This window comes from Saccostrea echinata, unplaced genomic scaffold (genome assembly GCF_033153115.1).
Source record: "Saccostrea echinata isolate AGI-Se365-2 ecotype Australia unplaced genomic scaffold, CSIRO_AGI_Sech_v1 ptg000030l, whole genome shotgun sequence".
Classification (NCBI taxonomy): domain Eukaryota; kingdom Metazoa; phylum Mollusca; class Bivalvia; order Ostreida; family Ostreidae; genus Saccostrea; species Saccostrea echinata.
The window spans coordinates 29357986-29383884 of NW_026889779.1; the positions used below are offsets into that span (position 1 = coordinate 29357986).

Genomic DNA, 25899 nt, shown 5'->3' on the forward strand with positions numbered 1-25899 from the left:
TTAATAATTTGTTATAACAAATAAGTAATTTGTTTTAACAAATTAGTAATCTGTTATAACAAATTGATAATTTGTGATAACAAATTAGTAATTTGTTATAACAAATTAGTAATTTGTTATAACAAATTAGTAATCTGTTATAACAAATTAGTAATCTGTTATAACAAATTAGTAATTTGTTTTAACAAATTAGTAATTTGTTTTAACAAATTGATAATTTGTTATTACAAATTAGTAATCTATTATAACAAATTAGTAATCTGTTATAACAAATTAGTAATCTGTTAAAACAAATTAATAAAAGATACTGCTGCGGCCCTAATACGCTTCCGTATTAATTGATATCTAAACCATATAAGATTCAACAAATTTTATCGCTGAAATTCATGAATATACAAAGAGCAAAGCCATACAATGTGGTAGGGGTCAGCCAACATTCGTGATTTTCTATAGTAAATCGAGGACGGTCATTCATTTCAAAGCTTTTGTTTACTATCAGCCTAACGTTGTACAAACTTGTGCGATTGACAAAAAACGCATTATATATTTATAAAACTTTTGTGAAAGTAGGAAATTTGTACAAGATTAGGCTTGTACTTAAAATATTAAAAATGTATGAAAAGTTTAATGTTTTTCCTATAGCAAGTGAGAGCTATTTACCTGTATGACCTATGTTGAACCCACCCGTGGAATAAATTATATAAAATACCTGTAGTCACGTGAGTTCTACCCAGGTAAATATTCCTCAAAGATGCTCACTGTAAAAGATAGTCACGTTTTGTATCATATCAGTGGCGGATTCAGGGGGTTTGGGGGGGTTCGGGAAACCCCCCCCCCCCCCGCCCAATCAAAAAAAAATTTTTTTTTTTAGAAGTGCCATTTTAACAATATCTTTCATAAGTGAGGCTCTATCCAAGTCCACTGTTTTACACAAAGAGATGAAATATACAGCCACCACGAGAAATCCCTTTCCGCTTGAGCGCACACAGTATATACACAAGTAATCAACAGTACAGAGATCATGGTAGTCCGTGCAGCTAGTGATGACACAAGGTCATACACTAACAACCAAATATTACGTTATGTTTTGGTATTGGTTAAGTAATATTCTTTCATGAATTTTCATTCTTCGATAATTGAATGTTACTTTATTGAACTACTTGAATAAACTGTGATTATTATTATTTGGAAAAAAATTAATTAATACAATCAGGGACGTATATACTATAGTTTAAACGTCCCTGATACAATATTTTCATGACATAACTATACTGGGAAAGTAGACCCTTCGAGACTTTCAAGACTTTTTTTTCAAACATTGGGCTAGTAAGTGGGTAAAAATAAAAAATAGAATTAAAGAGTGCATTTATGTTAGAAATTATAATTACCCCCCCCCCCCATGAATAAGCAATAATTCCAACATTTTCCCAAAATAATTTATATATATTCTTCAATACGAAATACCATTATTTTTTTATGTTGCAAATTATATGAACAGTATTGTCAAGTAGTTGAAAAGAGTAATTAGGGTTTCTACACAGAATCCAAATTTTCTAAGTGTTGGGAAAATGCACATCAGTTGTATTTTGGTAGTCAGAGCTTCACATGCGACACATTGAACGTGCATTTTAAAATAAAGAATTCAATATTATATATCAAATGGCGATATTTCTAATTTGATCAGATTTTACATTGAATGATTGATTGATTTTTTTTTTTTAGAAAAGTCTCATTTTTCATGTTTACATGGAAGTTAAAAATAAATCTCAAAATTTTTATTTTTTGTTCAAATTCTTGAAAATTTGGGTAGGTCGGTCTTGAAAAACAAGTGGCAAAAAACTAATTCATTCAATCTAAAATGCTGGAAAATGCACCATTTGGAGCCATTTTTTAAGAAAATTTCTCGGGGGAGGCCCCCCGAACCCCAACCTATCCCGGGCCCATACCCTCCCCCTTCGGCCCTACGGGCCTCAAACCCCCCCCCCCCACAAGAACTTCTGGATCCGCCACTGCATATCGAAGTCGTGCCGCATAGAGAAGTTTGTATGTATTTGGTTTTAGGGACACGGGAGGGTTAGGAGAGTTTAGTGTCGTTAAAATGTCATCATAAATAAAAGCGTCAAACATTTTAAAATTCATGCAAGACAATGGTACCGGTATTGAAAGCCACCTATTTTATACTCTTTTTTCATTTTAAAATTTAAAGAAACTACTGTTAATACTTATTGTATTATTTCAAATGCAAGCGTGCAAATTTTTAGTTTGATCACTATGGATACATAGAGGATATTCAATGTTTTGTAGATGAATATGGAATTTATTTCACGAGTGGGACAGGATTTTTTGATATTTTCACGAGTGCGAAGCACGAGTGAAAATACAAAAAAAATCGTGTCTCACGAGTGAAATAAATTCCATATTCATCTACAAAACATTGAATTTTCTGTTTATTACATTTTCTTTGATTTTCCCTTTGCCTCTGTCTTTTCTTAACACAGTGTCATAGACTTGACGTCATAGTTGAGCAGTTGAAACGTCATAGCTTAGCAGTTGTTTGATTGAAAACATTACTTCGCATGGATTTTAGCAACATATTTGCAGTCTTAGCTCTATCAAGATGCTTAGTTACTGTCTCTATCTTATGACAGGCCAGAAATTATTTTTTACTTACTTTGATATCCTTTCACACTGTGAGAGAATATCATTTTTGGTATCCTTTCACACTGTGAGAGAATATCACTTTTATTCAATAAATAAATCACAGTATTTCACTGTTGAAAATGTAATAAAGGCATCTATACAACTTCATTCGATTTTTTTCTCAGGTAAAATAGCGCAAGAAGTATCATTCGGCAAACGCGCCTATCAATGATCCACCATGAGATTGTTCAAGTGTCCGATTTAAATGTCTCCTCCCCTTGATTTAAATAAACAAAACTCAAAATAGGTTCGGTACGACTTTTCCGGATTTGGGGTATCTATAGGCATTTAAAAAACGTCATTTGTTTCAAATCCATGCTGATTTAGGTGATGTTTTAACGTGATTTTAATTAGAAATGTCCACTTGTGTTTAACTATTACCAAATGAGAACAATTTGGTAATACATTCTAAAGTAATATGGCACTGAAAAGGGCCCATTAAGTATTGCTTAAGTGTCCTTTGTCTTGAAAAATTGTATTTGAACTAAATCCATGACAACTGCATGATTTGCAATTTATTTATTCAATCAATATTGCAGCTACAGGTACATTTTAAACATATAATCAAATATCAGTAACACAATACATGCTAATAAAATTGCACACAGTCAAACTACTAACAATAAATTAATGTCTTGATTGCTGCAAAATATGTCACTAAATGCTAAAAATACAATATTCAAGTCAGTCATTTTCTTTATTTCAATAACCCCCTCTGAAGCCTCCTCTGCCACCATGGAAACCCCCGCCTCCGAATCCTCTCCCTCCTCCTCCAAATCCACGTCCACCTCCTCCAAATCCACGTCCACCTCCTGGATGTAAAGAAGCATGCTTTCATCTCTGCTCATCATAACTATTCATTTTTACTCACATTATTCATAAATGTACTTGACAAAGATGCTTTAATTTACAAAAACTTGTCAAAATGGAAAACATTAAAATTACCAAATCCTCCACCACCCCTGTTGAATCCACCCCTTCCTCCTCTGAATCCCCTATATCCTCCTCCAGCTCCAAAATTAGACATTCCTCCTCCATAGCCTCCTCTAAACCCTCCTCCCCTGGGTGGGCCACTACCAAACCTTGCCACCTTATGGGGTGGCTCACTACAACAACAATAAAAAAAAATACATCTAAAGCAATGTTACGAAGTTGTTTTTACCATGAACCAGTTACATGCTAAACATTTATGACAAAGCTATGCTGGCATATTTCCTCTATCAAATATTAATTTTTTTTCAATGTTAATTCTATGATGCAAATCAGAGGTAGATCACACTATCTGGATGAATTATTTTAATAACATGTTATGTTATATATATTATTTTTAATGAAAAACATGTACATGTTTAAAATTTTTCATCAACCCTGAAATATGGATTGTCAAAGGTCAGGCTAGATGAGACAGCCTACCCAATATCGTCCTCACTACTGAGGTTAAACTTCCCAGCATTGGGTCGTGACAGGGACCTGACGGCTGACATCAGTGCCTCCTCCTGGGACCCCGGGTTCTGAATCCCCTCAGGGTTATTCGTGCTTCGTACAATTAAGGCCTCCAATGGTGGACGAAGGGCCACAATTTTGGCTGCAGCTTCATAGTCCATACGCAAGTTGATCCTATAGATAAAGCAGATAAAAATACATATTCAAGACCATCATTTTAAAAGGTTAACTAGAAAACTGAACAATCATCAAAGATCTTGATGAGAAATTTTGTGGACTTAATGATTACAACAGGGCACCTGTAAATCTTTGTGAGGCCCAAATGAATAAGAGTATTTCGAACTCCTTAATCTACATGTATATTCATACTTCACAAGCTTAAAACTATTCCCAATTTCATTTATAATACCATTTATCTAGGGTAATGTTGCCCTCTTCTAACATGACATTTCTTGCTGCAAACATCAACAGCTGAAGTGGGGACACCATTGACATCTGTTTACAGGAAACTGCTCGTGTACGAATCTGTCAGAGGTAAAAAAAAAGGACATTAATGAGACAGAAAAACAAAAGTGTTGAGATAGAGTAACCTATTAACAGCAGTGAAATTACCAACCTTTTCACCAAATACAAAGAATGGAGATGGAAACTTGACATCTTTATTGGAACAATTAACGGAGGATTTGTGTACGAGGGCCGCTCTGCTCTCTGTAGTTAAAACCTTGCGTTTCTCCTTGTGATAACACACATTAGGATACAAACCCATACAAAGCAACGATATCATCTGTAACAAGAGGAGTCATTTTTAATGGGATACCATCTGCAGCAACAAACTGGGGACCTTTTTAACTACTGCAAAATCACTTATTTTTGTGGGGTTCAATTTACAAATGTACATGGATTGAGAAAAGATATTGGTTAATGGGGATTTGATTTCGTGGAGGAAGAAGTATCAAGTTGCTATATGTTTGAATTTTCAAATTTCATGGAGAACATAAATTTGTGGGTCTCTTTATACACGAAAAGAATGAATATTAAACCCTTGCAAAAAATAAGTGATTTCATAGTAGACAGTAACAAATCTATCAGATTTTTTTTTACAGTGAATTTCTTAAAGAATTGAAAAAACAAGGTTTAAAAGCAATATAGAGACTGGTAAGTAAAAATGGATGTAAAACTAGAACTATCCAAAAGGGACAAATACCCCCTGCTGGGTTTTTCAGAGAAGGTACCAAATCACTAATGCTTTCTAGATGTGAGAGGTGTTCACAATTTGCTTAAACATTTAGAGTGAAAATTTAATTGCTCATATTTTTTTTTATGAATGAAACTAAGGTGCAGCCTAATAAAACATCAATTCTAATAATTACAGTGTTTTTTATTACATTGAAAAAATAGTTTGCAACTATCTGTCATCTTTGTGAGACATGACACTCTGCAAATTGATTGTTGAAAAAAAAAATTATCATAATTAATTATACAAAATGAAATTGATCTTAATACCTTTATATCAAACTCATTTTAAAAATAAAAGGCTGGTTCCAGTAACTATGTATTTTGACAGATATAAATTACAATTCAGAGACTTAGACAACAGAGATCTTTATTTCTTTCTGCCCAATTCCCAGGAGATATAGATAAGACCTGCTTGATCAGAGATGCCCTAACAGCTTCCCACACTGAACTCATTAATTAATCTTAAACTGGATGCATGTCCACTCATTACTCCCAAGGCACAATTGGATTTACACTATCTCCTGTGTAATGTAAAAACTGTTTTTACTACTTTGTGATTTTTTTTTTTTTTAGTTCTAATGAGTTGTTTTAAGCTGTAGTTCACATTTTTGTACAGATGTTCTAGATTCTATGTCTCAAACCTTAGACATGAACCCGAAATGACTAAGTCAATAAAAATGAAAAAAAAAACTGTAAAATGCAGAAAAATTATCAAATAACGTTGAAAATACCAGGTGCACATCTTCATATGGTAAATAATAAGTGTACAAATTTTCATACAAATCTATGCAATAGTCTCTGGGAAGAGATCCGGACAAAACCACATAATAAAAATGAAAAAAACACCTGTAAAATGCAAAAAAATTATCCAATCATGATGAAAATACCAGGTGTACACCTTCATATGGCAAATAATAATAAGTGTACAAATTTTCAGACAAATCCTCGCAACAGTTTCCGAGAAATGGTCCGGACAAAATCTCGTCTACAGACAGACGGACAGCTAGACAGACGGACAGACAGACGGACAAGCTGATTCTAATATACCCCCCCTAAACTTCGTTTGCGGGGGGTATGAAAAAAACACTAAGATATCTTTACCATGTCCAGATTTCTGTCTGGACCAGTGAAATTGAAGACCTGGGGTGTCAGACATTCCTCTGGAAAACCAACATTGATAAGGATATCACACAGCTGACGTTTGGCCTCGTACGTCATTCTCAGGGTCTGCATAGAGAGGGACTTCTGGTCACAAAAATACATCTCATTCTGCTCTCCACCTCCCCTGTAAGATAAATCAGTGTGGTAAAAATCACATTTCTTTGAGGAGAAACCAAAATTAAGGTAAGATTTAGTGACAAAACATCTATCAGCAATTTATACAATGAATCTGCATTGAATGAACATACTATTATAAACTCAAATCATACAATCCTAAACACTTTAACACTTTTTTTAATAATGATAATAGCATCAGTTTCTAGTTTACCTTGCATCTTCCCACTGGTTAAATGCATTGAGAAGTGCCACATGGTCACTGAAGCGACTACCTGCTAGTGACTTGTGGACCCAACCTAAACGTCTCCTATCCGTAGGGGTGATGAAAGGCTCAGGAAATGTTGTGCTGGCTGCAATTGTGCACATGGCATCCCCAACACTGCATCAAATAATTATTGCTTAATTTTACAAAGTAATGAAAATGAAGGTACATGAATTTCATATCACAAATACATAAATAATATAAAAGCGTATTCTGCTGACATGTTGTGAAAACAGTCTGCTTAAAACATTGCTTTTAAACCTTGTAACAGATTAAATAAAGCCAATACAAAATACCTGTACGGTAATCATTTTGCTAAGTGTTGATCTAGTAGATACTGGAATTATCAGCTTTTAGCACATAAATGTAATTCTTCTAAGATTTAACTTGATAGCTACTTACTAGAATATACAGCCATAGATGATCATTTTGCCCAGCCTTGGTTCAATGGGGAGTCGAGCCAAAATCTTTCCAAGGGGAGTTAATTCATCATTGCTATCCAGAGCTCGCATTTCTATAAAACGAAAACATAGTCCAACATATGAGTCCAACTATTAATGAGTGTATTTTTTTTACTTTGCATATTACACCAAGTCAGCCCAGATTATGAGCATTTACTCTTGTACAACTAAAATTTTGTTTCTCTAATCATTATTTTGGATAATTCCAATATTATGTGTTAATGTTAGGGTATCTACCAGGACTGTCCAAAAAGTTTGATGACAATGACGTTATATAGACATATCGTACACCAAAATGTTTGTTGTAAAAATCTAAGTCAAACTAATTAGGTTTTGACAAACTAGAAAACAGTATTTGTCCAGAGCAAATTTAAAAGCCAGTCTGCATATTAAGTATTTTATGCTGTGTTAGAATTAATTGTTGGAGGGAATAAACACAAATACTGGGAAAAAGTAGGCAATTCACAGATGGAACACAAAATGTAAGTAAACAACACTAAATAATTCCAGTTTTGAAATAGAATAGAGTTTTATTCCTACAGTCGTCCAAATTCATTTACCAGAATCTCCATAATGCAAAGATTTCTCTAAGAGAGTCTTTTTTTCAGATGGAGGATTGCATAATTAAGACTATGTGAATCAGTTTGTGCTGTCTAACTTTTCCTTCTCCTTCATAGTGTTTCCCTTGAACTATTTGAATCCAGTATCATTTAGATGTACATTCCTCTCTCTCTTTTGCATTTGACCTCAGTCCATGTTTTATGTATTGTACAAACCTTTAAGCAGAGCCTCTGCTTCAATGACAGCATCAATAGGAGGGGGTTCTACAGCTTTGGCCAGGAAAGAACCGATTGGACCCAGTCTCAAGAGCTTTATAGCAAGGGCCAATTCATGGAGTGGAGTTCTGAAGATCTCAGGGGTGGTGTGTTGATCCAGTCTAAATATGCAAATATAAAAAATCAGTTTCATAATTCAATATGGTTTTGTGAAATACACTACATTAACAATGACCTATTATATCTTTCTTTATCAACACAGAAATTGTGCTAATTCTGTACTATATGTGTACAAATTTTGTATCATGAAAATCAGAATCACTATGAGCACCAACTAAGTAGATGAAGACAGATTTTAATGACTTGATTTTCTTGGTTTGACTGACCTTTCAAACCTGGCTCGACTACAGAGATGGAAACAGAAGCCTGGTCTGACTCGACCTGCCCGACCTCTCCTCTGCTCCAGGTTGGTTTTTGAGGCCCATACTGTTGCATAATTTGTCATGTTGTTGTGGGACGTAAACAACTTCATCTTGGCCCTAACAATAAATGAAACATACATGAAAAATTTACATGTACATGTACTACCCAATGGAACATAAGCCATGGAGTACAAAAATTTACATAGGGTACAATAGCCAACTGTCAGTTGAGGTATAAGGAGTTATGACAATAAAATCTGTCATATTCATATACATGTATCAATATCTGAAAAAAAACCCAGTACATGTATCTTAACAAAGAATGTAATTATACTGATTCAGTTATGGTATTGTATACAAGAAGATACTGTTTACTTACTTGCAGGAGTCAATGACATAAACAACATCATTGATGGTGACTGATGTCTCGGCAATGTTAGTGGACAGGATAATCTGGAAGAAAAATTACACGTACATACAAGTAGTTAATAAGTAGATACATGTAATAACTGAAAGATATACATGAACAACAATATAAATGACATGTACATATGCCACAAACAATGGATAAAGAAATATTGTTGTATACTGTAATATACAACAGTACATTTCTTAGAAAATCTTCCCTATCTCATTGTACCGAGATGATTTAGTTTTATATGAAATACAGGTACTATGTAACAGTTCATTTCTACACTAAAAAGCACTCAGATTTCTCTGTTTATTTTTTGCAATTTCATTTGATCTAATACAAAAGCTGCAGGATTTGAATGCTTGTGCGTCTATTTTAACAACAAAATTTCCATAAACATAGGAAAACCCCAGTAATCCCCCATTATGTGTTATATTAAAATGTATAATCTACCTTTGTGACTCCCTCTGGGACTGGTTCAAACACTCGTCTCTGGTCCTCTCTGGGGATCTGAGAGTGGAGGGGCAGGGCTCTGTACATAGGACCACCTTTAAAGAGGACAAAAATAAATATCCAGTTCAACTTCGGTATCTCGAGCATCGATATCTCAAATAATATGGATATGTCAAAGTGAGTTGGAAGTCTCAAACAATTTTTCATTATGCATTTTAACTTCAATATCTTAAATCCTGGGATATCTCGATTTTTTTTTTTTTAATCTGAGTTCCATCTAATTTTACAGAACAAATGGGCTTACCAAACTCTGGATGAGTTTCTAGGTATCTATGCAAAGCAAATATCAAATTCCATCCTGGTAGGAAAATCAAAATGGCACCAGGAATTTTCAAAGTTTTAATGTATCGGATGAGAGCCTGCAACAGTCATACAATAATATTAAACAATCCTTCCTTATGATACCGAGATCCTTATGATACTGATATATATATATTTTATCTTTATCATCTTCCATCTTCAGTTTGTAATACACATACAGTACATGAAATTTGATAAATTACTAAATTATGCTACAATGGAACTTGCAAAAACTGACCTCTATTAATTCAAATGACATTTCTTTCTCATTCAGCATGGCCATGGCTCTTCTTGTCTGCTCTGAATACTCATTGTTTACCAGCAAGTTACAGTTTTCCTGTAGAAAGAGAATTGTCACATTCATCTCTTTATTATACATTATGGACAGTGATAAAGCAAGGAACCATTCTAAATGTAAATAATGTCCTAACCTCTTGATCCCCCTCTTCCCCCATTTCCTCTCTGTCCTTTTTCTTCTTTTTATCACTCGGGGGTGGAATGAAACCAAGCATCTGTATGCAGTCCTCCAAGTAATACTCTGTAGGAACCATTGTCTATTAGTATTTTATGCATCAAGGGAATCAAATAAACTCCCTTTCTTTACTATAAAAATAATGCAGAACACTTTTGAATATTATCAAGTACATGTACATAGAGAATACTCAATGTTTCGTAGTTGGTATATAGAATTTATTTCAGGAGTGGGACAAAATTTTTTTTATATTCTCACGGGTGAAAAAAATTCATATATTCAACTACAAAACATCGAATTTTCTGTTTATTACATTTTTTTTTTTAAAATTTTCCCTTCACTTCCGTCTTTTCTTTTCATAACACAATATCATAGGCTGTGGCATCATAGTTGAGCAGTTGAGATGTCATAGCAATTGTGAGTTGAAAATTGTAAACATGGATTTTAACAATGTGGAGAAAATTTGGTAGTCTCTGTCAGGATGGTTCATCTACTCTCAATATCTTATAACAGGCTAGGGAGTGTTTTGTACAACACTCTAGGAAAGGAAAATGTTGAGTTTCCCACTATTGCTGCTATTTTTTCACATGGGAAAAAAAAATATTTCACACTGTGATAAAATATCACTTTTATTCAATAAATAAATTACTGTATTTCACTGTAGAAAATGTAATAAATACTTATATTCACCTTACAAGCAGCTATAGTTTATTGAACTGCTTATTTCTACCGTACATTCTGAATTTTAGTGGATGCAGTTTATTTTACCTTGGACAGGATGAGTTCTGCCATAGACTTCCACCACTTGATATTTACCAAAGTACTCAGAAAACAGAGTGGTGTCCACAGTAGCTGACATCAATATGACTCTAAGCTGGGGATATGCCTGTACCATGTCTCTCAACAATACCAAAAGGAAGTCAGTCTGTGAACAAGAGGCCCATGGGCCACATCGCTCACCTGAGCACATTGGCTAAACTAAGGCACAAATCAGTTCAGTAATGAACGGGGAGGGGGGTGGGGTGGGGGGCTTGAATTTTAAACTACCTGATGATGCTTCCATGTCATTATAACAAATGAATTTGTTGTACTTGAGAAGATTTTAAAAGAATTTTCCCATTTATTTCTTTGTAAAAATTTGATCCCCCATTGTACCTCCTCCCTATCTCAGGGGTCATCATTTGAACAAACTTGAATCTACATTACCTGAGGATGCTTCCATATCAATAAGACTAACATAGCTTTTCTGTTCTTGAAAAGAATTTTTTTTTCTATATGTTCTTATGTAAAACTTTCAATCCCCCATTGGGCCCCACCCTACCCCCGGTGGTCATGATTTGAACAAAATTGAATCTACACTACTTGAGGATGCTTCCATATAAATTTGACTCATCATGGCTTTGCTGTACTTGAGAAAAAGATTTTTCCTATATATTTCTATGTAAAACTTTGATCCTCCATTGTGGCCCCGCCCTACCCCTGGGGGTCATGATTTGAACAAAATTGAATCTACACTTCCTGAGGATGCTTCCATATAAATATGACTCTTCATGGCTTTAGTGTTCTTGAAAAGAAGATTTTAAAAGATTTTTCCTATATATTTCTATGTAAAACTTTGATCCTCCATTGTGGCCCCACCCTACCCCCGGGGGTCATGATTTGAACAAAATTGAATCTACACTTCCTGAGGATGCTTCCATATAAATATGACTCTTCATGGCTTTACTGTTCTTGAGAAGAAGATTTTTAAACATTTTTCCTATATATTTCTTTGTAAAACTTTGATCCTCCATTGTGGCCCCGCCCTACCCCCGGGGGTCATGATTTGAACAAACTTGAATCTACACTACCTGGGGATGCTTCCATATGAGTTTCATCTTTCCTGGCCCTGTGGTTCTTGAGAAGAAGATTTTTAAAAGATACTATTCATTTTTCACTAATTCTTAATTATCTCCCCTTGAAAGAGGGCGTGGCCCTTCATTTGAACAAACTTGAATCCCCTTCTTGCAAGGATTCTTTGTGGCAAGTTTGGTTGAAATTGGCCCAGTGGTTCTGGAGAAGAAGTTGAAAATGTGAAAAGTTTACAGACAGACGGACAGACAGACAGACGGACAGACGGACTACAGACAAAATGTGATCAGAAAAGCTCACTTGAGCTTTCAGCTCAGGTGAGCTAACAAAAAAAGAGAAGCTTTTTCAATGTAACCTTCACTATGCCCTTCACCTATTTTTTGTTGGTGCATACATGTATTACAATCAGAGTAAACCATACATGTTAACCTACTGTGAAGAAAAAGGGGGGATTCAGACCTTAAAAGTAGTAGCATTGCACATGGTGTTTTACACTTCAATTTTTGAAAGATGTACATGTACCAGTAAATATGGCCACTAATGATCTCTGTGATAATTTATTTTAATTTTAATTCATTTGAGGAAGACAAAATCACCATTTACATATGCAAAGAAATATTTTGATGCTCAACACAATAGCTTTTAGTGGCTACTTAGTGGCTCATTTTGAAGAACGATCTTTGTTGGTATAGCCTGGTAGTAATAATTGTTCACTTAGTTGCCAAATAGAGAAGATGGTGCAATTATTCAATTCAGATTAAAACTAGTTTGTATCTCTTTAAAACAAGATTTGTATTTCCCCTATGACTGAAAGCACAAGTAGAGTTGCAAAAAAGTTAAAAATGAATGATAATTCCCTTTCTGTACTTTTATGAATGAAGTCAAAAGTTATCATCTAGATTCTAGATATCTCGCCCTTCTTCTTAGCAGGGATGTAAAAAAAAAAATCAACTGAATTCAATATAATCACTGTGCATCTGTCAATGTCAAATCTTGCTTGAAATCTATATAAACATAGGTACCCCCAAAAAACTTTATGCTCTAAGTTCAAATCATGCAATATTCTAAAAAGCAATGAGATTTTACAACCATATCACTTCCAAAATAGTGACCCAAGCCATCCAAAAATGGATTTTGTGGAAAAGTAGTAATTTTTTTTTAGGTGGGAGATGAAATAACAAAATGGTAGACTTCTGTGTAAAGTGTTTGAGTTAACAATATGGAGTAAACATAGTTTTATATCAGATTATTTATACATCTTATACAATATAGTGCAACATAAAACTTGTCCAAGCGATTTCCATAAATCTTTCTGATTTCTTAAAAGATTTCCCTTTTCATTTCTACATTTATTCATTCAACGAAGTTGATTGTGTTTATGAGGGGTTACAATATGCCTTTCCACTTACATTGATATCTCGTTCATGGATTTCATCCACAATCACATGTGAGATTCCCCTCAAACCATTCTCCAGTCTTCTTAGTAATGTACCTAATCAAAAAAAAAAAAAAAATCCCACCATATAAGAAAGGTAAGAGGTCTGGTTCAGTCTGTATAAAAAGCTGGAATGCACCTCTGATTTTAATGGCTTACCCACAGTGCAGTACAGTATTGACCCATAGAACCTGGGGAATACTGACTCAAATCTCACGCTATAGCCAGCACTGATTCCCAACTCCTCTCCACGCTCCTGAGCAACACGCTCGGCAATAGAAACAGCTGAGATTCTGCGTGGTTGAGTGATTATAATATTGCAGTCTGCTCCTGTGCCCATTTCAATGGCCTTATCCAATATATACTGAGGAACCTAAAACATAACCATTTCTCACAAGCATTTATATGTGTATGTCTGAACTGCAATTAGCATTTTATAATATTTAATATACATGTAAATTACATTGATAAATGACACTACCTGTGTTGTTTTACCACATCCTGTTTCTCCACGAATCAAAGTAACTGAATTTTCTTCAATAGTTTGCAGGATATGGTCATGGGACTGATATACTGGTAACATAGCACGCTCCTCCATCATCTGAAAAAACAACATTTATTGTCGATAATGCATTTTAATGAGATGACAACGGATTAGCTACACATTAAGAAAGCTGAGAACTTCCATCATTCAGCAGGCATTCTAGTGGATCCCACAGGGAAAACGACCTAAGGGGAGGCAATTGTGGAACCATCTGGAATGAGGCCCAGGGGCCACATTGCTCACCTGAGCACAGTGGCTAGGAAAAAAGCAAAAATTAGTTTAGAATTGCAATGCTTAAATGCATAAGTGGTCTTGACCTACCCCTAAAAGGGACCGGGGGGGGGGGGGGGGGTGTATAAAATTTCAACAAAATTGAATCTACAATAAAGGAGGATGCTTACACATTTTTTTTTGACTGCGACTTTTTCCCTACAAGTTTAAACTTTCATTGTGGCCCCTACCTACCCCTGAGGGTCATGATTTGATCAAACTTGAATCTACACTATCTGAGAATGCTTCCATATAAATATGATCAATCAAGACTTTGCTGTTCTTGAGAAGAAGATATTTAAAGATTTTCCCTATGTATTCCTATGTAAAACTTTGATTGCCCACTGTGGCCCCACCCTACCCCCGGGGGTCATGATTTGAACAAACTTGAATCAACACTACCTGAGGATGCTTCCACATAAATATGACCAATCATGGCTTTGTTGTTCTTGAGAAGAAGGTTTTTAAAGATTTTCCCTATGTATTCCTATGTAAAACTTTGATCGCCCACTGTGGCCCCACCCTACCCCTGGGGGTCATGATTTGAACAAACTTGAATCAACACTATCTGAGGATACAAACTTGAATCTACACTACCTGAGGATGCTTCCATATAAGTTTCATACTTTCTAACACAGTGGTTCTTGAGAAGAAGATTTTTGAAAGATGATATAAATTTTTCATGAATTCACAATTTTCTCCCCTTGAAAGAAGGCGTGGCCCTTCATTTGAACTAACTTGAATCCCCTTCATCCAAGAATACTCTGTGCCAAGTTTGATTGAAATTGGCCCAGTGGTTCTGGAGAAGAAGATGAAAATGTGAAGTTTACGACAACAATGACAACGACACCAACGACAGACAATGGACAAATTTTGATCAGAAAAGCTCACTTGAGCCTTTGGCTCAGGTGAGCTAAAAACTAGCTCAAGAGGGAAGGTGGAAAGGTGTTGTCAGTGGCCTATGCTCCTCACTAGAGTAAAAGGCTTCAGCCAAGTAAGCAATACTTTTCTTCACTTTACTTAATAGGAAGATTTAAAATAATGATTTGATCTTTACCGCTTTAAGGTTTTCGTTATGTGCTCGGGACTGTTCCTGGTTGTTGTATAGATCTTCACTGATCTGAGGCATAGTGGCCTACAACAAAATATTATACATGTTAACACATCTATATATTTTACATGTACATGTATATGAACTTAAATAAGGCACCTTATTACACATACTACAATGAAATTGAAAACAATTTAATAACCTAAACATTTTATGAAAATGCATGTTTTATTGGAATGAATCTATAGTGTTGTGTATCTTACAGTTGCCAGTGGCCCTTCATCAATGTTGCAGGCAGACCAGGGGTTCCAGTTAGCCTGTGGTGGGGACCATGGTACAACCCCTGCTGTGTTTCTGCGTGGCTGTGGCTCAAACTCTTCCAACGTGGTTCGTGTCAAAAGGGAGTGGGGCTGATTCGGATCTGCAGGCTGGGAGAGAAAGAGAGGTAACTAAGCACTTTGTGTGAATGTTTTTGTATTTCTATTGCTAACAGGCCAAAAAAAAAAAAAAATTCAGTACAATTGACTGATTAACAAAATACTTTTCAAGAATTCTAATTCCAAACAGGTTTCATGGCACTTACTTCTTTGAAATACATGTAAAACAAAGAAATGAACTTTGCTGCTTTAAACTAAATGAATATAATATGTATAAATGGAATTAACAAGAGTAGAAAGTACAAATCTGTTTCAGATTTCTGTATTTTGACTTACCCGTGGCACAAAATCAATATTCCACTCCTGCAGAGCTTTGTCCACTTGTGCCAAGGCTTCAGGATGAACAGAAACTTCATACAACTCCAACTGTCAACCAAAAAAATCACCCATCTATATAAGGCCAAACAAAAAAATATGTGTGGTTCCGGTTACACTTCCAAAACAAGAGGCCCATGGGCCACAGCGCTCACCTGAGTAACTTTGGCCCTGCTGTTCTTCACCAGACTTTCCCCCATGTAATACACCTATTGTGGTCCCATCCTATCCCAGGGGTCATGATTTTAACAATTTAGAATCTACACTACCCCAGGATACTTCTACATTAGTTTCAGCTTTTCTGGCCCAGTGGTTCTTGAGAAGAAGATTTTTTCTATATATTTCAATGTAAAACTTGGATTCCCTATTGTGGCCCCACCCTACCCCCGGGGGTCATGCTTTTAACAATTTATATCTACACTACCCCAGGATGCTTCTACATTAGTTTCAGCTTTTCTGGCCCTGTGATTCTTGAGAAGAAGATTTTTAAAGATTGTTTCTATATATTTCAATGTAAAACTTGGATTCCCTATTGTGGCCCCGCCCTACCCCCGGGGGTCATGATTTTAACAATTAAGAATCTACACTACCCCAAGATGCTTCCACATTAGTTTCAGCTTTTCTGGCCCAATGGTTCTTGAGAAGATTTTTAAAGATTTTTTCTATATATTTCAATGTAAAACTTGGATTCCCTATTGTGGCCCCGCCCTACCCCCGGGGGTCATGATTTTAAAAATTTAGAATCTACACTACCCCAGGATGCTTCCACATTAGTTTCAGCTTTTCTGGCCCTGTGGTTCTTGAGAAGAAGATTTTTAAAGATTTTTCCTATATATTTCTATGTAAAACATTGATTCCACATTGTGGCCCCGCCCTACCCCCGGGGGTCATGATTTGAACAATTTAGAATCTACACTACCCCAGGATGCTTCCATATAAGTTTCAGCTTTACTGGCCCTGTGGTTCTTGAGAAGAAGATTTTTTAATGACCCCACCCTATTTTTGTCTTCTCTTGATTATCTCCCCTTGTGAGGGGACATGGCCCTTCATTTTAACAATTTAAATTCCCCTTCACCCAAGGATGCTTTGTACCAAGTTTAATCAAAATTGGCCCTGTGGTTCTTGAGAAGAAGATTTTTTAATGACCCCACCCTATTTTTGTCTTCTCTTGATTATCTCCCCTTGTGAGGGGACTTGGCCCTTCATTTTAACAATTTAAATTCCCCTTCACCCAAGGATGCTTTGTACCAAGTTTAATCAAAATTGGCCCTGTGGTTCTTGAGAAGAAGATTTTTTAATGACCCCACCCTATTTTTGTCTTCTCTTGATTATCTCCCCTTGTGAGGGGACTTGGCCCTTCATTTTAACAATTTAAATTCCCCTTCACCCAAGGATGCTTTGTACCAAGTTTAATCAAAATTGGCCCAGTGGTTCTTGAGAAGAAGTCAAAAATGTGAAAAGTTTACAGACGGACGGACAGACAGACAGACGGACAAACAGACGGACGGACGGACGACGGACAAAATGTGATCAGAAAAGCTCACTTGAGCCTTCGGCTCAGGTGAGCTAAAAATTAGGGTAGGTAAGTAGGGAATTTTTTTTTTTTTTTTTTTAAACAAAATGATTTTCTTAATTTTTCCAAATAATACCTATCACTGCTTTTCAAATGGCATTTAGATGTGGTGTGATAATATACTAGTCAATATTGGTAGGGGACACCTACATGCTAGCTTGCTTTGGATTTAACACTATTAAATACTAGCACTATGTTTTGCAAGGAGGCCGTCATAGCTGAAACTAAAACTTAAACCGGAGCCATTGATGGAAATGGGGGAAAATTCCGGAAAAAATATGAAAATTGCCAAAAAAAAGTTTAGGGTCGGGGGTATAAAATAGGGAAGGTCGGGTAACCGTAACCACACATATTTTTTTATTTGGCCTAAACTATGACAATTTCTGTATACAATGACATATGGTTGATTTACAGGTAGATCTTTTTTTTTGGTAGATCTTTGATAACAAGTGAATCAATAACCTTGACATTAACGACTTATTAAATCTCACCTTGTCCTGATCCTTTTTCTTGGTTTGACCCGTGAAGGATTCGATGACCCCCATGTGGAAAAGCTGACGCACCAGGGATAAAGCACAGGACTTGGATGCTACCTGTTTGTTGGAGCCATGTTCTCTGGCATGAATGTCTGAAAAGGTTGCAAGATTATCCATAATTAAGTGAATAAATGTTACTCTAATTTCTAAGTATTTAATTTATTGAGTGTTTTTCCTACATGTATATATAATAAAAGGTTAAATCTTCAAATAAACTTACTCTGACGTATCTTATTCACAAAAAACTTCATTTCTGCAATAAAGCTCCTGAAAGTGTAAAAAGTTTTAAAATAATTATTATAGGTCAGATATCCCATTTATCTTGTACACTAGTCTTAAACGTTACAAGCTTTGTGGTGATCACTAATCTAAAAATCTGGAATAAGCTATTAGAAGAGATAACTAATAATTTGTTAAAATGTCCAAAATATATATATATTTTTTAAATGAAATAAAATCAGATATCAAATTCATGGAGATCGTGACCATCTCAAACGACCTCACTTCCAGTAAAGAAGATAAGGGTAAGGTCTGCACTTAGAAAATTTTATTCTCAGAAAAGATTTCACCTTATTGAAAGAAGAATTGTTACCTGACTGTATTTTTTAACTTGTATTTTTTAACAGAAGCAAAAATATAAAACTTTTTTTTCTCACCCAAACTTAATTTAGAACAGCATTTTACACTGTTAATGACTACCAAAAGTATGAACATAATCATCCTCTCTATGGAGTTTACATAATAGAAATCTATTTTAATGTTGACTTTTGACTTGGTTCAAACACTGCACACACTTTATCCATCTGAAGATACAGATTTGGTCAAAGGGAGATGCTCTGAGACAAAGATTTTACATACACACCTATTTTGACCTTGACCTTTTACCTAGAAACCTTATATCATTATAGCATGTTTATCCAAGGGCAATCTGTAGGTGAGATTGTGCAAAGGGGAGACAAATATGCTCCAGTAAAGTCTTGGATGGACAGATGGATGATGAAATGGAACAATGGATGGACATACTAATCACTAAGAGGGTGCCTGAAGAGAGGGCAGTACTCTTTCCCTTATCCCTTATCTCAAAAGAATTATACACAAAGTTATTTTAGTACTTACCTTAGAAACACCATCTTCTGAATCAGCCAACCAGAGCACTACTTTAGGCACCTCTCCATGACAACTTCTGTGAAACCTTTTGTTGATCAGAAAATGTAAACTTCAGACTACTGTTTATACCATAGCAATAAAGGTGTTTCCCACCAATACAGCCATGTTTTTCTTGAAATAAACCCAGATAAAAATGGCAATCCCCTTCCCTCTTTCATTTTAGAAAATATCCCAATCTGTTAATTTTAACATGTCAATGGACACAACATATTTTTCAAATTGTCATTCATTGTTATGTTAAAATGCTAGAGATCAAATCTTTAAATTTCGAAAAAACATTTGAACTTTTTTTAATATCCAGGATTTTGTTTTTATTCTTTATTTTCATCTCACTGTAGACTTAGAATTACAATGTCCTGAAAATGACAAGTATCCCTGAAGTCTGATGTTACATTTTTCTGCTGTATTTTTTCTGATCAACAAAAGTTTAATTCACCACAAAGAACAACCAGTTTTACAAGAAACTGGTATCCTCTGTTTGTTGTCAGTGTCCCAGGTGTCTGACTGCAGACACATGCACATGACATTAAAATATGCAAGGTGATAGTTTAAAGTGTTCTGACTGAATTCCTCTTTTCTTTATTTTAACTCCATTCAGTGCCATTTTGGTGAATTTCTTTTAGTGCCCTGGTTTGCTGACATACATAATTTACTTCAACATCTGTACAACATTTGTTTTTGAAAATGGATGGAAATTTTTCACATGACAATTCTCAGACCCCTTGTTGTTCTAACATTATGACTAAGATGAAATTTACATCGCTTATTTTGCCACACACTAAACTGATGGCCCTGCTGACAACAAAAAATCCCAATGAGGTCAATTTTATATTACCTGTACTCTAAACAACAGTAACCTTGTTCACGAGAAGACTTTTGTAAATATTTCTTTATCAATACAAAATTGGAGAGTCCTATTCAGTGCCATACCTGCTCCTAACTAGGGTTGGATACCGTTAAGGATGAAACGGTACGATACCATACCGGTATTTTTAAAACGATACGGTATTTTTAACGATACAGTACTATACCTCAATGAATGAGAATGAGAGCTCATTTGATAACAAATGTGCTTTCACCAATCTTCAACCATTCATTGTTATAATCTAAAATGAGTTTATAAACTATGTTATATTTCAATCTTTTAATAAATCATTAACAAAACAAATAAATTGAATCTCAAACAAATTAATTTAACTTGATACAGCTGACCGCTTCACCCAGTTGCCACTTGCCAGGACCCATTTTTGCTTGGTTGTACTAAACGACGAAACATTAAAAATGGATAGATATGCACATCACATTTTTGCGACATTTTGCTTTTTTTATTTACAATTATTATCAGTTTTTATAAATAAAATTAAAACACGATTAATGTGAATGTTTTTTATTTTTAAATGTATGTATTGATTTACCTCGAATATCGGCAGTCAAAAGCAAGTATTGTACTAAGCATCCAATTAGCCTACCATTTCAATGCACGGAGAATTTTATTTTGGCGAGTCTGGAATCTCTTTTTTAAAAATCATTTTGAATGTATTAAAATGTTTCAAAGATTGAGAAATACTGTTATAAGTACCGGTATTAAATGAAACGGTATTTTACCGGTATTTTTGAAGTAACTATTCGGTATGGTATTGGTACCGAGTACCGGTATCCAACCCTACTCCTAACATAAACACTACTGGTAGTGGTTCTTGTTCAATGAGAAAAATTTGAAAGATAATCACATGAACCTTTACATTATACATGTACTGTATATTTCTTCTAAAAGTTGGCTTTACATGTGTATCACCTTGAGCAGTTGTATTCTTGCTGTCTCTAAGAAAAAGAGTTTTAAATTGATTTAACCTGAATAAAAAGACAGGAGCATGATGGAAACAAGTCATTTTTGAAATAAGCTGTGAAATTACCTATAAAGTGATTGTTATAAAAAAAAAAAAATTGATTCCATAATACCACTGAAAAAAATCACTGGAGATTTTGTCTCTGATGAAAAACATATTCATGCTGAAACTGAAATGTGATTAACTCAATCACTGAAATAAATATAAAGAGCATTGAGCTTAATCAAGCATCATTCTCAAAACACGTTAACACTCCATCCCTCTCTGGCATGGGGTAAGAACATACACTGTCTGTGTATGGAATCTGTCAATGTTATGGTTCTTATCAATGATATAAAGTAATACTGTCATACTCTTACAATGAACAACTCTTACAAGCAATAAAATTTTCTACAAAATAATATCTTTGGCACTTTATTTAACAAGTAACTTCACCTTTTAGGAAAATGATTTTTTCTTAAACTGAGTTTTGTCGTAGTACTTACACAAAGTTTTAAGGAAGAAAATTCACAATTTGAATCATTAATTAATCCAAATGAATTGGGGTTCAATATCTGGATGAACGAGGCAACACAGCACAAAATCAAAATTACATATCTATACCTCAGTGCAATACACCGACCTGTAAAAGGCTTGTATGTACAGTAAATTAGTATACAGCAATATCTGGAGTATACAGATCATCTACATGTATATTTTGGCTAAAGGACAATGGATCAAAACTAAATGAATTATTTGTGAGCAGTTTCTCATATGACAGTGTTCCCAAAATATCATTTTTTCAAGATATAAAAACTTGTAAACTTACATCTTTAACGACAAGCTGTGTTCAACAAAAATTAGGCACAAGACAATGTTAAATCAAGCTAATTATGTTCACTTACAACATGTACAATACATAAACAACTAACTGACTAAGATATCACAAGTAAAGCAAGCCTATTTTATGCCTAGTAAACTACAAATGATAAATTCCTCTATAGTTATCCTTATTATTCAAAGATGCTGATGAAAAAAACCCCATATATCTTTCCTGTTTTGGACAGTGATAATGATTATTAAAACAGATAAAATGTAATAAACAGAAAATATAACGCACAAAATCCATATTATACGTCATATCAGCTTGAGTGGCCCTGTATCAGCCCTTGGGCTGAAATGGGGCCCAAGGGTTTATATGACATACAACATGGATTTTAGTATGTGGCATTTCTATTTATCATTGATTTAGATATTTATATCTATTAGATATTTAGATATTATGTGGGAGTTCTCAAAAGGTCATAGAGATTGTTTCGTGCCTTTTGACCTTTTTCTTTAAAATCTAATTATATGATAAAACATCATAAAATAAGCATAAGCAGGTAATCAGAAATATTTGATCTGTTAGTCTCACCTATTGTGGTCTGGTCCTACCATACTGTATTTATAGTCTGTCTGGATCTTATTCTGTTGTAAGAACTGATGAAGGCGACTTTTAGCATTCTCCAGGGTCCAGTTTCCATGAATGTCAGCATTGAAATCAACATCCTCTGACTACAAAAAAGTTTCCACTCTTAAAACTGGAAATGATTTTCCAAAAACTAAGTACTAGAGCAGTTAGCAAGTACTGAAAGTTTGACGGATATTTTGCTGTTTTAAGACATCCTTATACCTCCTCTAGAATACGTTTCTCAGCGATTCTCTCCATGTAACTAAGTGGTGGCCCTCTTTGATAAGGTGCAAATTCTCTCTGTTGCTGCTGTCCATATTCCCCTTCATTTCCACCTCCATCTTAAAGAAACAACATTACTTTAATTTACTGATTTGAATGTTCAAAATTTTCCATAAATAATCAATTTATACAACACAATAGCATACCGGTACATGTTGTGCTTAGCCAATACAGGTGCCTATCAATACTAATCAGATGTGTTATAATAAATTTTATTTTGGTTTGTTCCTCTATTACAAGGATCAAATTACAAAAAAATATTTCTATTTCCCCATCTTGCTACCACGTGGCTAGGATAAGGCTGTCCGAAGAATGTCACAGTGTACCAGCCGTAGTAACTTCTCTGAAATACCTAGATATGACGTCATAATGACATATGACGCCAAGTTACTGCATACTTGAGCTGACTTGTCGGGGAAAGTGTCATAACTTTTACATTCCTTTCACATCACATGTAGAATTTTTTACGTTGATGTTTAATTCAAATGTCTGCATTCTTGCTTTAAGGCTGTTGTGATGGTGAATATTTGCAGTATAATATCGTTATTCCTTTTGTCTTGTCTAACATGTGCGTATTCAAACAATTACAAAAAAAGGAATGTGAAACGCTCCCCCTTACACGTCCGCAGACAGAGATAGAATTTATAAATCTTATATATATAAAACTGGCACAAGTGAATGATAAGGATTAATTGAAGATATTCTGTGTGAATCTACTAGATAAATGTGTCCTCTAACTGAATTTTGCTGGGGGGTTGTATGTGATTTATCCCATTTTATATAAATTGCGATGAAGAGTGGAAAATGACCCCTTGTATGTGGGTAAGTTGAATTTCTCGTGAAATATTTTCCTAAGAATTAAAATTCAGACTTGCCCCCAGCACTTTATATATACCCAAGAACATGTTTAATTGATTTATGTAACAAGCCGTTCACAATAATTTTGTTTTTCACTTGTGCCGATGCGATTTTTGTGCAATATTTAAGGAAATTTATAAGTGTCCGTCACGTGATCAACACAGTCATGTGACATCACAAAAATGCTTTTTTATAATACCTTATTCAACTCTCTTTAAAACTTAACTGTGTATGTATACATAGATTACAAACTGAAATCAAAACATAGCTCAAAATAAAATAGTATATATCTATTGCATATTAAGCCTTCGGACAGCCTTAACATAGCTGCGCAAACATGCAAGTATCCAATGCTAATACTAGATGTGTTAAAAATAATTCCTCAGACTATCTATATCAGTTGGAAAAATACATTTAGGAGACAGTAAATGAGGAACATAAAAATAGAAACCTTATACATGTAGTCCTTAAATCAGTGTTAAACATCACTGACTTTCGAATATATAAACATGCTGTTTTGTTTTACCTAGTCCCAGTGACTGATGAGGGGCATTTAGTCCTCCAGGAAGGCCAACAAACCCTGGACCTTGAGATGTCCCTGGCTCACAGTCATTCTGTCCAACTGAAGGCTGGAGGTACATGTTTGTAATGCATCTTTTTAAGTATTTTATACACTGTATGTATATTCATTTTTCACAAAAATAATTAAAAATTGTTTCCACTAATTTTCAAACACTGCAGTGCAATTCAAAGTGTTTACATAATGGGCTAGTTTTGGATTGAACACAATTTCAATACATGATTGCAGGTATAAGAGGTCCTACAGCATTGAGATCTAAAGGCTTTCACACTATGTTTAAATAGTAAATGTAAATAATAATATAACCAATATTTTCCAGTTGTTGACAAGATACAACATTCAAAGTAAAGATATTACCATCTCAAGTGCTGGGACCTCAGCTTGCTGGACTAATCCTTGTCGTACAAGATACTGCACAAAGTCCTTAGCAGCATTTGTCTGTGCATCTTTTTTATTGGTAGAATTTCCAACAGCTATGTATTCAAAGCCTTCAGCCCTAACCTAGTGTTGAAAATCAGTGACCAGTTTATAAAGCTGTAGTGAAATTTGATTGTTCAATTGTTTATTTCATTCTAGAGCTTTTTACCAACTAGATGCTTTGCTGAACTCAGTTACCTCACACTTGAACCTTGGTTTATGCTTTGATCCAGTCTGCGAGAATTCATATCCTGGTGTTGCTTTGCGCTTGCCCAACCAGGCATATAAAAACTGCTTAATATCTCCCATGTCACAGCTGTAAAAAATAACTGATGAACATTAGCATGCTTAAATCATGTACTATGATAATTGCCATCTACAAACTTTACAGCATTCATTCATCAAATTATTCATAGTGGTCTATACAAAAGTGTACACTGTTCCAATCCAGGTTATACAAGTATAACTTGGGAAGATATTAATTCATTCTTGATAATATAATTTTCTATCATTATAAGTGTAAAATAAAAATATAGCCCCCTTTTTGTTAAAATCTTTTATGGTGTGAAGTGGTAACTAAAGAGGCCATCTTGCATTTGGTACTTAGCGTCAAATATTTATGCTAGCTCTCCCTACATAGCAGTTAGGCTACCTTAACGTTCAAGATCTTGGCTTTAGCTAGAGGCTACGGAGCTGCAACACTTTTGAATGCACCCCATGAATAACATCCTTAGTGTTATTAGTAATTTATTAATTCCCAACATTTTTTACTTTTCATTTACTCCCCGCCTTCATTTTATTTCTTGTTCTTAACCAGCCGTAATTTATTGACAGTTGGTTAAGAACAATATTTGTAAACATAGGTAATCAAAGATTACGAAGCTCACCTCGACGAAGGCTATCTATAAGTAAGGCAAATCTCACATCATATTTTTTCTAGTTAGTGTTCATCCCAAGATCAATATCCATACAAGTTTGGTTTAAGAAGGACTTATAGATACTTGGAAATAGACCTGCTCAAAAAACTTC

At 34.7% G+C, this 25899-nt stretch overlaps 1 protein-coding gene across 2 annotated transcripts; it reads right to left on the bottom strand.

Annotated features, from left to right (window-relative positions):
- Positions 1–3226: 3226 nt before the first annotated feature.
- LOC133197662 (ATP-dependent RNA helicase A-like) lies at positions 3227–25193 on the bottom strand. 2 transcript variants are annotated; one of them, XM_061333789.1, is made up of 29 exons: positions 25069–25193; positions 24811–24954; positions 24400–24502; positions 22956–23074; positions 22698–22837; positions 18508–18554; positions 18243–18379; positions 16140–16229; positions 15690–15854; positions 15433–15510; positions 14043–14162; positions 13721–13934; positions 13536–13618; positions 11044–11200; positions 10235–10341; positions 10042–10140; positions 9748–9862; positions 9444–9538; positions 8958–9031; positions 8543–8695; positions 8157–8317; positions 7322–7433; positions 6869–7036; positions 6481–6664; positions 4760–4927; positions 4553–4668; positions 4114–4317; positions 3646–3806; positions 3227–3491 (listed from the first exon to the last, which is right to left on the bottom strand). In XM_061333789.1, exons 1-29 carry the CDS (start codon positions 25177–25179, stop codon positions 3403–3405), a joined length of 3714 nt encoding a protein of 1237 aa, XP_061189773.1. In that variant the 5' UTR covers positions 25180–25193; the 3' UTR covers positions 3227–3402. The 2 variants fall into 2 exon arrangements, with proteins under 2 accessions (XP_061189773.1, XP_061189772.1); XM_061333788.1 differs by having other exon boundaries at positions 3227–3512.
- Positions 25194–25899: the final 706 nt, after the last annotated feature.

Excerpts from the sequence above, each read along its gene's own strand:
- LOC133197662 (XM_061333788.1), bottom strand. The coding sequence starts at position 25,179 with ATGGGAGATATTAAGCAGTTTTTATATGCCTGGTTGGGCAAGCGCAAA. Across the intron at positions 24,503-24,810 it reads AGGTCCCAGCACTTGAGATG|CCTTCAGTTGGACAGAATGA; the intron begins GTAATATCTTTA and ends ATGTACCTCCAG. Across the intron at positions 23,075-24,399 it reads TCATCAGTCACTGGGACTAG|ATGGAGGTGGAAATGAAGGG; the intron begins GTAAAACAAAAC and ends TGTTTCTTTAAG.